The sequence below is a fragment of the Globicephala melas genome, chromosome 1, assembly GCF_963455315.2.
Source record: "Globicephala melas chromosome 1, mGloMel1.2, whole genome shotgun sequence".
In the NCBI taxonomy this organism is placed as follows: domain Eukaryota; kingdom Metazoa; phylum Chordata; class Mammalia; order Artiodactyla; family Delphinidae; genus Globicephala; species Globicephala melas.
Genome location: NC_083314.1, coordinates 97,391,603 through 97,405,325, shown reverse-complemented (window position 1 = coordinate 97,405,325; position 13,723 = coordinate 97,391,603). Strand labels below are relative to the sequence as shown.

At 35.1% G+C, this 13,723-nt stretch overlaps 1 protein-coding gene across 1 annotated transcript; it reads left to right on the top strand.

Annotated features, from left to right (window-relative positions):
• Nucleotides 1–11,963: 11,963 nt before the first annotated feature.
• On the top strand, nt 11,964–12,389 carry LOC138842620 (putative CENPB DNA-binding domain-containing protein 1). Its single transcript, XM_070045150.1, has one exon. It carries the CDS (start codon nt 11,964–11,966, stop codon nt 12,387–12,389), a length of 426 nt encoding a protein of 141 aa, XP_069901251.1.
• The last annotated feature ends 1,334 nt before the right edge of the window (nt 12,390–13,723 follow it).

Genomic DNA, 13,723 nt, shown 5'->3' with positions numbered 1-13,723 from the left:
ATCTTTTCCTCATCTCCACCATCTCATGTTAATAAGAATCCTGCATGGTTTGTGTCTAAGCTCCCATGAACATTGATATTGACAACTAACCAGCACTTCTTCCTGTAGTCTCCACTGTCTTCTCTTGTTGATTCTACCCAGTGATTCTGAAGCAGGGTAACTGAGTAAATTTTGATGAATGGGTAAGAATGGAAGATGAAGATGTCAAGGAATTCATATAAGATTTTCAAATCATTGGGTTACAAATAAATTTTTTATTTTATATGTAAACACATTCATATCATACAGCAAATATATAACAGCAAAAGTAGTGCCATGAGTTATCCTCAAAAATATGTCATAAATATGGAGAGTGATTCCATAAATATTTGAATGGGGCATTGGCCTAAATCCTATAACTTTGCTCATATTAAAGAAAGAAAAATCTATTAATGAGTTAATTAGTTGCCTAGTAAATCAGGCACCCTACCTTGGAAGTAAATGTTATTTCTTACAGAAAGTGATTTTTTTTAAATCTACTTTCTTTAGTACTGTCTTAAATAGATCTTTATTTGAGATTATAACAAAAAGTAATAACATAATAATCAGAAATAGTATTCTGACAAATGTATAGTGGCTTATTTTGTCTCATGACAGAACAGAAAATATACTCATTGCTATTTATTAAAAACCTGGGTCTAGGGCTTCCCTGGTGGCGCAGTGGTTGGGAGTCCGCCTGCCGATGCAGGGAACGCGGGTTCGTGCCCCGGTCCGGGAGGATCCCACGTGCCGCGGAGCAGCTGGGCCCGTGGGCCATGGCTGCTGGGCCTGCGCGTCCGGAGCCTGTGCTCCGCAGCGGGAGAGGCCACAGCAGTGAGGGGCCCGCGTACCGCAAAAAAAAAAAAAAAAAAAACCTGGGTCTGTCTTTGCTTCACCCTAGTTTTTAGAAATATGCCTGGGGGAAATTCACAGGGAATGCCTATCCAACCTTATATTCTCATAGCTTATGGACACCTTTGAGACATTTTCAAATCTATTACTAAGACATTTTCCTAAACTTGGATTGCCAGAAAAGTTTATGCCTCAGGATCTCAGGGGCTAGGATAGGGATAAAAGTTTGAGTATTTTTGCAAGAAAAGCAATCAGCATGGGAGAAAATTATTTATCCTAAGGGAGAAGGCCAGGGCAATAGTAGGAGAAAGAGATGTGGAGAGCACATGGAAACAGAGAAAAAAAAAAGAGAGACTCTTAACAGACTTTATAAATGAGAAGTGTTGAAGAAAGAGTTGTCTCAGAAAATGTTTTAAGAAGTGCTGCTCTATGATACATTTTCTTGCATATTCTATTTAGATGAGACATCTCATCTATCATCTTCTCTTGCCCTTGGACTAGGATTTACCTATTGGCTTCCCTGACTATCAGACCTTTGGATTACAACTGAATTATACCATTTGGATCCCCATCTTGCATAAGGCAGATCATGGGACATCTCATCTTCTATAACTGCATGAGCCAATTCCTCATAATAAATCACCTTATATATATAGGTTTTATTGGTTCTATTTCTCTGGGGAAACCTGACTAATACACCATTTTTTTTGAACTACTTTTGATTTCATTTTAAAATGGAGTACTCAACTGCTTTGGAAGCTCTTTCAGAAATATTTAATAGTATTCCTTTCTCCATACTCTCCAAAATATTTGCTTTTAAAAAGACTGCTAAATATAAACAATATTTGTTAAATGATATAAAAAATGAATTAAAGAGCACATGTAGAGAAATCAATACTTATACAAGAAGCATTAGAATCATTAAATTATTATTCTTCCATATACAATTAAACCATAATGACAGTAGAATCCAGAAAAAAATTTACTACATTGGCAAATTTGGTACAAACTGATCTTCTATTCTCTAAACAACATTTTAGGAATTATACCCAGCTGTATTTTTTATATATATATATATATATATATATATATATATAACCTAAAGTATGTCTTTCCATCACTAACAAAAGAAGTAACAATAAGCCAAGCTTAGGAACAAACTTACAAATATAAGAAGCAAGGATTTGTACATAATTTCAAGTAGGACAGCAACAATCTGCTTTAGTTTTATTGTTAAGGATTTAAGATAATTTCAAGAGAAAAATGCTGTTTTAGTCTGTTTTGGCTGTTATAACTAAAACACCATACACTGGGTGGCTTATAAACAGTAGAACTTTATTTCTCACAGTTCAGGAGGCTGGGAAGTCTAAGATCAAAGTACCAGCAGATTCAATACCTGGTGAGAACCTACTTTCTGTTTCATAGATGATGAATGTCTTTTAAACTTACATGGCAGAAGAGGCAATGTAGCTCTTTGAGACCTCTTTTATAAGGGCACTAATTGCATTCATGAAGGCTCCACCCTCATAACATAATCACCTCACAACGGCCCCACCTTCAAATACCATCACATTGGGGATGAGATTTTAATATATGAATTCTGGTGGGAATAAAACATTCTGTCTGCCACAAATGTCATTCATTGTACTTATCAGATAGCAATGTAAATTAGTCATCTCTTGGTTCTTATGCAAAATATCCTGTAAGATATGTATTAAGCAAATCAATTGAAATCTGTGTTTGCTGTTTTTAAATGGTGATCCTCACTAATGATAAGCTTAAGTTATTTCAGTTATCAAGAAATGGTAAATTAACTCCTCTATAACTGGTAGACAAATCTCGAGTTTTGTCAGGGATGTTTAACTTCATATGAATTATGTAATTATCAAAAGTTCAACAGATCTTATGTTTAGACACTATTTTTGACATTTGAAATTTAATAATCAAAGACAAATATTCATAGAATGATCAGAGGCTGTCAGCAAAAATGACAGAGTAAGCAAATCCAAGCAACTATCTTTCTACAGCAATACTGAAAAACCAAGCAAAAGTGGTCAGAATCAACTCTGTTAAAACTCTAGAAAAAAATACTTACTGTAATTAAAAAAAAAACACCAAATTAAAAAAAATGCAGTGTAAACAGCACACTTATCATCTGAAACCATGGAGGCCAGATGAAAATAGGTTTAAATTTTTTAAAGTGCTGAAAGAAAAAACTTTCAACCAAGAATTCTATATCCAACAGCAAAATTATCTTTCAAAGGTGAAGGAGAAATTAAGACCATTTCCAAATAAACAAACATTGAGTTTGTTACGAATAGATCATTTTTGTTGTTTTTGTTTTATTTTTTTGTTTTATTTATGAAATGTTAAATGGAATCCATCAAACTCAAATAACAAAACAGTAGACAGTAACTCAGAGCCATATGAAGAAATAAAGAACTTTGATAGTGGTAACTACATAGGAAAATATAAAATCCAGCATGGCTTTAGTTTTGGTTTGCAACCACTCTTTTTGATTTTTTACATAATTTAAAATAAAAGGCATAAAATAATTGTAAATCTATGTTTGTTATGGACTGAATTTTGTTCCCCCTAAATTTATATGTACCAGCTTTAACCTCCAATGTGACTGTATTTGGAGATAGGGTCTTTAAGACAGTAATTAAGGTTAAATAAGGTTATAAGAATGGGGCCCTAATCCAATGGAATGGTGTCCTTATAAGAAGAAGGGATACTTGTCCTGCACTCACGCAGAGAAAGTTCATGTGAGGATACAGTGAGAATGCAGCCATCTGTAAAGCAAAAAGAGTTGCCTCAGAAAAGCAAACCTGCTGCTAACTTGATCTTAGACTTCCAGTTTCTACAGTTCTTAGCAAATAAATTTCTATTGTTTAAACCAGCTGATCTGGGGTACTTTTTATGATGGCCCTAGCAAACTTATGCAATGTTAATGGGTGCACAGTGTCTAAAGATGCAATTCATGACAACAACAACATAAGGGAGTGTGGAACAAAGCTGTATAGGAACAGAATTTTGTATGCTATTGAAGCTAACTTGGTATCATTTCAAACTACATTGTTGTAAACTCTTCTTTATCAGTAATCAAATGTGAATGATTAAACTCTCCTACCAAAACACAGAAATTGACAGAATGAATTTTTTTAAAAAGATTCAACAATATGCTGTCTAAAAAAGACTCACTTTATTTTTTTTATATATATTGTGATTTTTTTAACTTTTTTTATTGGCATTTTTAAAACTTTTTATTTTGAGATAACGATAGATTCAAAGGAAGTCACAAAGAAATACACAAGCAGGTCCTGTGCACCCTTCACCCAGCCTTCCCATATGTTAACACCTTACAAAACTACTGTTCTATAGTGAAATACCAAAATCAGGAAATTGATAATACAAACCATAGAGCTTATTCAGATTTCACCAGTTATACATTCGTGTGTGTATATGTTGCTCTATGCAATTTTATCACATGTGCAGCTTCAGGTAACCACCACCACAGTCAAGATACTTTCCCATCACCATAAGACTCTCTTGTGTTACCCCTCCTTAGCCACGTTCACCCCCATTCTCCCCACATGAACACCCCCAACTTCTGGCAACCACTCTGTTTCTATAATTATGATTTCACAAGTGTTTTATAAATGGAATAATATTGTGTGTATCCTTTTGGAATTGGCTTTTGTTAAAATACAGCATAATTTCCTTGAGGCTTATCCAAGTTGTATATATCAGTAGTTCATTCCTTTTCATTGCTGAGTACTATTCTGTGGTATAGATGTTACCACAGTTTGTTTAACCATTCACCCATTGAAGGACATTTCTGTAGTTTCCAGTGTGGCTATTAATAAGTCTTCAATGAAAATTCCCGTCCAAGTTTCTTTTTTTTGTTGTTAATAGATCTTTATTGGAATATAATTGCTTTACAATACTCTGTTAGTTTCTGTTGTACACTAAAGTGAATCAGCCATATGCATACATACGTCCCCATATCCATTCCCTCTTGAGCCTCCCTCCCAAACTCCCTATCTCACCCCTCTAGGTCATTGCAAAGCACCAAGTTGGTCTCCCTGTGCTATGCTGCTGCTTCCCACTAGCTAACTATTTTACATTTGGTGGTGTATATATGTCAATACTACTCTCACTTTGCCCCAGCTTCCGTCTCCCACCCCGTGTCCTCAAGTCCATTCTCTATGTCTACCTCTTTATTCCTGTCCTACAACTAGGTTCATCAGTACCATTTTTTTTTCTTTTTTAGATTCCATATATATGTGTTAACATATGGTATTTGTTTTTCTCTTTCTGACTTCACTCTGTATGACAGTCTCTATGTCCATCCACCTCACTACAAATAACTTAATTTCATCTCTTTTTATGGCTGAGTAATATTCCATTGTATATATGTGCCACATCTTCTTTATCCATTCATCTGTTGATGGACACTTAGGTTGCTTCCATGTCCTGGCTATTGTAAATAGAGCTGCACTGAACATTGTGGTACATGACTCTTTTTGAATTATGGTTTTCTCAGGGTGTATGTCCAGTAGTGGAATTGCTGGGTTATATGGTAGTTCTATTTTTAGTTTTTTAAGGAATCTCCATACTGTTTTCCATAGTGGTTGTATCAATTTACATTCCCACCAACAGTGCAGGAGGGTTCCCTTTTCACCACACCCTTTCCAGCATTTATTGTTTGTAGATTTTTTTTGATGATGGCCATTCTGACTGGTGTAAGGTGATACCTCATTGTAGTTTTGATTTGCATTTCTCTAATAATTAGTGATGCTGAGCATCTTTTCATGTGCCTCTTGACCATCTGTATGTCTTCCTTGGTGAAATGTCTATTTAGGTCTTCTGCCCAGTTTTTAATTGGATTGTTTGTGTTTTTGACATTCAGCTCAATGAGATGTTTCAAACTATACCACCATATTTTGGAGATTAATCCTTTGTCTGTTGTTTCATTTGCAAATATTTTCTCCCATTCTGAGGGTTGTCTTTTTGTCTTGTTTATGGTTTCCTTTGCCATGCAAAAGCTTTTAAATTTAACTGAGTCCCATTTGCTTATTTTTGTTTTTATTTCTGTTACTCTAGGAGGTGGGTAAAAAAGATCTTGCTGAGGTTTACGTCAAAGTGTGTTTTTCCTATGTTGCCCTCAAAGAGTTTTATCTTGTCTGGTCTTACATTTAGGTCTTTAATCCAGTTGGAGTTTATTTTCCGTATGGTGTTATGTAGTGTTCTAATTTCATTCTTCTACATGTAGCTGTCCAGTTTTCCAAGCACCACTTATTGAAGATGCTGTCTTTTCTCCATTGTATATTCTTGTCTCCTTTGTCATAAATTAGATGACCATATGTTCATGGGTTTATCTCTGGGCATTCTATCCTGTACCATTGATCTATATTTCTGTTTTTGTGCCAGTACCATACTGTCTTGATTACTGTAGCTTTGTGGTATACTTTGAAGTCAAGGAGCCTGATTCCTCCAACTCTGTTTTACTTTCTCAAGATTGCTTTGGCTATTCAGGGTCTTTTGTGTTTCCACATGAATTGCAAAATTTTTTGTTCTGATTCTGTGAAGAATGCCATTGGTAGTTTGATAGGGATTGCATTGAATCTGCAGATTGCTTTGGGTAGTATAGTCATTTTCACAATATTGTTTCTTGTTACCACAAAAATATCTGGTGACAAAGTATTTAATACAGTAGTGAACAAAATTAAAATTACACATCTTTTTGTTATTTCCCACCCTCCCCCAAAATCTTCAAAATTTACTGAACTTTTTTCTTGATAAGAGCAGTTGTCACTATTGTTCATACTAGTAAATAATTTAATCAATTTTTCAGACTGAAATATCACTTTAAAGTAAAGCTGACATTTTAGCAATGACTAAGAAAGAAATTGCATTAGAGTGGAAAATTACGCTATGGAGAGTGTTTTGAAAACATACATATGGAAATGTTACTGTCATTATATGATCAATGCCAAAAACCACCTGTCTTAGCTACAAGACTTCCATATCTGCACTCATTGGAAATGGAAAAATACCTTTCAAATAAAGATTTTCAGTGAATTTAAAGCCATTGCAAAAAAAATATTGACACAGAACACTTCCTGAAATTTGCATGAATATTACTGAGTTGAAGGAAAACAGTTACCTAAGCCATGGATAGGATTGAACGGTGAATATCAGTATTTATTACTAAGAGTAGACTCCACTTACAGCAACTGACATGAAGTATCAAGATAAATTAAATGTAGAACCATATTTTTTATAACAACTAGTAAAGTCAAAAATTTTGAAATTATGAATATATTTCTATCATATATATCTCATTGAAAATATTGTTAATATTTTTATATTTTAGAGAGACCAAATACCAATACAGTAGGAAGGAGGTGACATCAGCAAGGTGGCAGAATAAGAAGACCTAGCCCTCATTCCTCCACAGAAACACTGATATAACAATCATATTTGGACCAAAAAACCTTCAGGTGAAATCCAGAATACAGTTATGAAGTTGCAGCAATCTCAGAAGAACATAAGGCTGAATTAACCCCTCCCCCAAACCAGTTAGCTCAGTGCCAAAAAGATTGCTTTGGCCTATGACTTCCCCCTCAGGGAGAAAGGAGGGTGAAGTGAGAGCCTGGCTGCCTGACCTCCTGGCCTTGTGGTGTGCTCCTCTGAAGGGTTGATTTCTATCTCATCTCATACTAAGCACTGAAAGACCAACACAGCCTAGATGCCTGGAATAGCTAGGAACAAAGGGAAAGGGGTAGATTTACCCAAACAGCAAACACTGCTCTGTGCGATTAGGAAAAGTTGCATAATTGAGGCTTTTCCTATTAGAGGAAGGGAGAAAGCAAAGTGAGACTTGTCTCAGGCTTTCATTGTGTTCCTTGAGGGGTCAGTTTTGATTTCACCTCATAGCAAGTGCTTAAGGACTGGCATAGCCTGGGCACTTGGGACAGCTAGCAACAATGGAAAGGAAACAGGTGTTCTCCTACAACTGGCACTGTTCTCTGAGACTGGGAAAATGTGCTATTTTTTCAAATGAGCAAGCACCAGTGCAACTCTATGAGGAACATGAAGAATCAAGAAAATATGCCACAATCAAAAGAAAAAAAAATACATCTCCAGTGACTGACCTCCCCCAAAATCTCCAATAACTGACTCCAAATAAATGGAGATTTATGAATTAGATTATAAACAATTCAAATTAGTCACCTAACAGTATCCCAGTGAGTTATAAGAGAACGCTGATAGACAATTAAATGAAATCAGGAAAATGATACATGAACAAAATGAGAATACCAACAAAGAGATGTAATTTATTATAAAGAACCAAACAAAAATATTAGAGCCCCAAAATTCAATAATTGAACTGAAAAATTTACTTCAGGAGTTCAATAACAGACTGGGACAAGCAGAAGAATGAATCAGCAAGCATGAAGACAGGTTGTTTGAAATTACCTAGTCAGAGGATGAAAAAGAAAAAAATATAATAAAAAAAAATTTAACAAAGCCTAAAGGTTTATGGGATTAATCAAGAGAACTAATATATACATTATAGGACTCCTAGAAGCAAAAGAGAGAAAGAGAAAGGGAAAGCCTATTTAAAGAAATAATTGACACTTTTCAAATCTGGGAAGGGAAATAAACATCCAGATTCATGAAGCTCAAATAGACTAAATTTAAAGAGGTGTCCGTGAAAACACATTAAATCAAATTGTCAAAAACAAAAGAGAAGGAATTTTTTAAGCAGCAAGAGAAAAGTGACATTGTATAGAAGAGAGTCCACCTGTAAGCTTATCAGCAGATTTCTCAGCACAAACTTTGCAGGCCAGGAGAAAATGGAATGATATATTCAAAGTGCTGAAAGAAAAACTGCCAACCAAAGTTACTATACCCAAAAAAGCTGTTCTTCAGAAATGCAAAATAGATAAAGACTTTCCCAGATGAACAAAAGCTGCCTAACTGCCTAACTGCCTTCACTGCCTAACATAAAATACTAGGGAGTTCTCCAAGTTGTAACAAATAACATTACTTATTAACATGAAAACATATGAAAGAATAAACTCACTGGTAAAGTGTATAATTAATTCATAATGCTCTAATATTTTAATGGTGTCACTTAAATCACTTTTAACCCTATTATAAAAGTTAAAAGAAAAATGATTAAGAATAACTATAGGAACTTCCCTGGTGGCCCAGTGACTAAGACTCTATGCTCCCAATGCAGGGGGTCTGGGTTCAAACCCTGGTCAAGGAACTAGATCCCACATGCTGCAACTAAGAGTTCACATGCTGCAACTAAGAGTTCACATGCCGCAACTAAGACCCAATGCAGCCAAATAAATAAATAAATATTTTTTTAAAAAAAGAAAAACTATAACAACAAGAACTAGTTAATGGATACACAATATAAAAATATGTAAATAGTGACATCAGTAACATAAAGTATGTTTGGGGAATAGAAATCTGGAGTTTTGTATGTGAGTAAAATTAAGTTACTATTGATTTAAAAAAAGACTGTTCTAAATATAAGATGATTTATGTAACTCCCATGTGTAATATTGTGATTTATAACAAAAAAACATATATTTGGTCTTCATCCCCATTTCTGGCACAGGGCTCCTAAATATCTTGGAATTTCCTAAGGGATGAACACCATAAAGGTGTTTTTTGCTATGTTCATGAGGTGACTTTTGGAACTCACTTAAGGATGCAGCTGAATGCCAGTGGAGACAATCAAGTGATTTAAGGGTTGGAACTTTCAGTCCCACCCCTAACCTGCAGAGATGGGGAAAGGCTGAAGGTTGAGTTCAATCACCAATGGCCAATGATTTAATCAACCATGTCTATGTAATGAAGCTCCATAAAAACCCAAAAGGATAAGGCGTGCAGAGCTTCCAGGTTGGTGAACATGTGGAGAACCTGGGAAACTGGTACCTCCAGATAGGGCATGAAAGCTTCACACTCTTTCCCCATACCTTGTGCACCTCCTCCATTGCTATTCCTGAGTATTATTTTATAATAAGCCAGTGATCCGGTAAGCAATATGTTTCTGTAAGTTCTGTGAGCCTCTCTAGCAAATTAATTAAACCCAAGGATGGGGGTCACTGGAACCCTAAATCTATAGCCTGTTATCAAAAGCATAGGTGATAACCTGGAGTTATGACTAGCGTCTCAACTGGCATAAGAGAGGGGGCAGTCTTGTAGGACTCAGCTCTTAACCTGTGGAATTTGATGCAATCTCTGGGTAAATAGTGCCAAAATTAAGTTGAATTTTAGAACTTTTAGCTGGTGTCAGAGAATTGTGACACACACAGACACTTTGGAGTTGAGTCTAGAACCTCTTTACATGGTAATCACAAAAAAAAACGTACAGTAAATACACAAAAGATTGAGAGAAAAAATCAAAGCATATCTCTACAAAAACATTACCAAATCACAAATGAAGACAGTAAGGAGTGCAAGAAAGGAACAAAAGAACTACAAAACAGACATAAAGCATAAACAAAATGTCAGTAGTTAGTCCTTAGCTATCAATAATTACTTTAAATATAAATGAATTAGATGCCCTAATCAAAATACATAAAGTAGTAGAATGGATAAAAATCAAGATTCAACCAAATGCTGTATACAAAAGACTCACATTAGATTTAAGGACACACATAGCTAAAGTTAAGGTGTGGAAAAAGATATTCCATGCAAATGGTAATCTAAAGAGAACAGGGGTGGCTGTACTTATATCAAACAAAGTAGATTTTCAGTCAAAAACTGTCACAAGAGACAAAGAAGATCATTATATAATGATAACAGAGGAAATTCATTGGGAAAACATAACAATTATAAGTATATATGCACCCAATATCAGAGCACCTAAATATATAAGCAAATATTAAAGGAACTGAAGGAAGAAATAAACAGTAATATGATAATAGTATTATTATTGTATTATTTTCAATGCATTATTTTAATGTATTATTGTATTGTAATAGAATTATATATATTATTGAATGAGACTTCAATATTTCACACTCAACAATGTATAGATCATACAGAAAAAAAATCAATAAGGAAATGGCAGACTTGAGCAACATGATAGACCAAATGAACCTAACACATATGCAGATCATTCCACCCCAAAACAGCATAATACACATTCTCCTCAAGTGCACACAAAACATTTTCCAGGATAGATCACATGTTAGTTCACAAAATAAGTCTTAAAAAGTTTAAGAAGATGGAAATCATATCAAGTATTTTTTCCAACCACAATGGCATGAAACTAGAAATCAGTAACAGAAGGAAAATTGGAAAAATCACAAATATGTGGAAATTAACACATTCCTGAAAAATCAATGGGTCAAAGAAAATATCAAAAGAGAAACTAAAATATTTTGAGACAAATTAAGATGAAAACAACAGCAAAAGTAACTGAGAGAAGTTTATAATGCTAAATGCTTACATTAAGAAAGGAAAAAGATCTTAAGTAAACAATTTAACTTTGCACTTCAATGAACTAGAAAAAGAACAAATTAAGCCCAAAGTTAGTAAAAAGAAAGAGATAATAAAGATTAGAGCAGAAATAAATGAAATACAGACTAGAAAGACATTAGAAAAAATAAATGAAACTAAGAAAAAACTCAAATAAGTAAAATTATAAATAAAAGAGGAGAAATTACAACTGATGCCACAAATATATATGGAAAAATAAAAGAACACTATGAATAATTATATGCCAACAAACTGGATAACCTAGAAGGAATTGATAAATTCCTAGAAACGTACAACCTACTATGACTGAATCTTGACATAGGAAATATGAACAGATCAATAAAAAGTAAGGAGATTGAATCAGTACAGTAAGTCCCCTACATATGAACCTTCAAGTTGCGAACTTTCAATGATGCGAACGTGTGTTCGCAAGTCCAATCACATTAAGTTATTTCACGTGTCTGGCATACATTTTCACGTGTGTGCATTCTCTACAAGTGGTTGTGCTTTTGCGTACTTTACTGTGCAGTACTGTATAGAGAACAGTAGTACAGTATCTTTGTTTTAAGCCCAGGATGTCCAGAAGAAAGCATAAAAGCACTGGTGATGTAGCTGGTACTGCTAAGAAGCACCAAACAATAACGATGGAAACAAAAGTGAAAATAATTGAGAAAGTGGAGCGAGGCGAAAAGATGGTAGACGTCACTCATTCTTATAACGTGAATCATTCAACCATTGGCACGATTCTAAAGAACAAGCACAAGATCATGGAACATTTCAAATCTGCTGTGCCAATGATGTTGACAATAATATTGAAGAAGCGTGGAAAAGGGATGGAAATGGAGAAACCTCTCAGTGTGTGGATGCAGGATCAGTATCATCGTCGAGTCCCTCCCAGCTTAATGTTGATTCAAGAGAAAGTTAAAAGCCTTTATGAAGACTTGAAGAAGAAACTCGGCGAAGAATCAGAAGGTGCATCTTTTAATGCCAGTCATGACTAGTTTCATCGGTTCAAGGCTAGAGCCAACCTGCACAACATAAAAGTAAGTGGCGAGGCAGTGAGTGCAGATGCATAGCTGCCCAGTAACTTCCTGAAATGCTTTGAGAAATTACAGTAACTGAAGAACTGAAGCAATTCACGATGCAGGAAATGGCAAGGAGATTTTCTTTATTTGAGAAGGCACTGTTAGTTTTTGAAGCACAGGACCCAAACGTACAATGGTATATGAAGGTTACAGTAGCCGTTCAGAATGCAATCCAGTGCTACCGTGTCATCTATCAGGAGAAGAAAAGAGCTACTCCCCAGACATCACTGGATCATTTTTTCAAAAGGGTTGATAGAACTGAATCCAGCAAGGAACCAGAACCTGTGCCATCAATGTCGGGCATGAGTGAAATTACAGCTTGTCCTCCGTCTCCTTTTGTGAGGATCCTTCAGCTCTACCGTCTCCCACCTCCTGTCCTTCATCCAGTCATTAACTCTTCTTGCCTGTTCACTTGATGCCAGCCCCTTTATGCCACAAAACTAAGTATAAAGCCAGGCTGAACACCACACCCCTGAGGTCTCTCTCTCTCTCTTTTTTTTTTTAATAGATACTGGTAGGTTTCGATAACTAAACATTTGGGCTGCTTTTTTTTTTTCTCTTCCTGCACTTTAAATTCCCATTCTTATATTTTAAATGTATCAATAGAGAACCCATGAAACACTAGGTTCCCACCCTCGACCCAAATAGAAGCAGACCCCAGGCTTACACACTCTTTCTCTCTCTTTTGCTCTACCTGTGACCTCCCTAAGTGGCACAAGGTGTGGTGTGTAATTTCCAGAACTTGTAAGTAATAAACATTTTTTCCTCAAATTTCCAATAACGAAATAAATGGTTATTGCTGAGAGTGTTTGCAATCATACTAAGAACCACAAGGGCCTACAGAATAGGAGGAAATATTTTCAAACTGTATATCTGACAAGGAATTAATTCCCAACACATATATGGAACTCTTCCTACAACTCAATGGCAAAAACCCAAATATCCTGATCTAAAATTTGACAAAGGACTTGAATGGACATTTCTTCAAAGAAAATATACAATGGCTATCAGGTACAGAAATGGTACTCAACATCACTAATCATTAGAGAGGTGCAAATCAAAACCACAATGAGATTTCACCTCACACTTGTTAGGATGGCTATTATCAGAAAAGAAAAAAAATGATAAGAAGTGTTGGCAAGGATGTGTAGAAATTTAAACTCTTGTACACTATTGGTGAAAATGTAAAATTGTTTAGCCACTATGGAAAATAGTATGGAGGTTCCTCAAAAGATTAAAAATAGAACTAT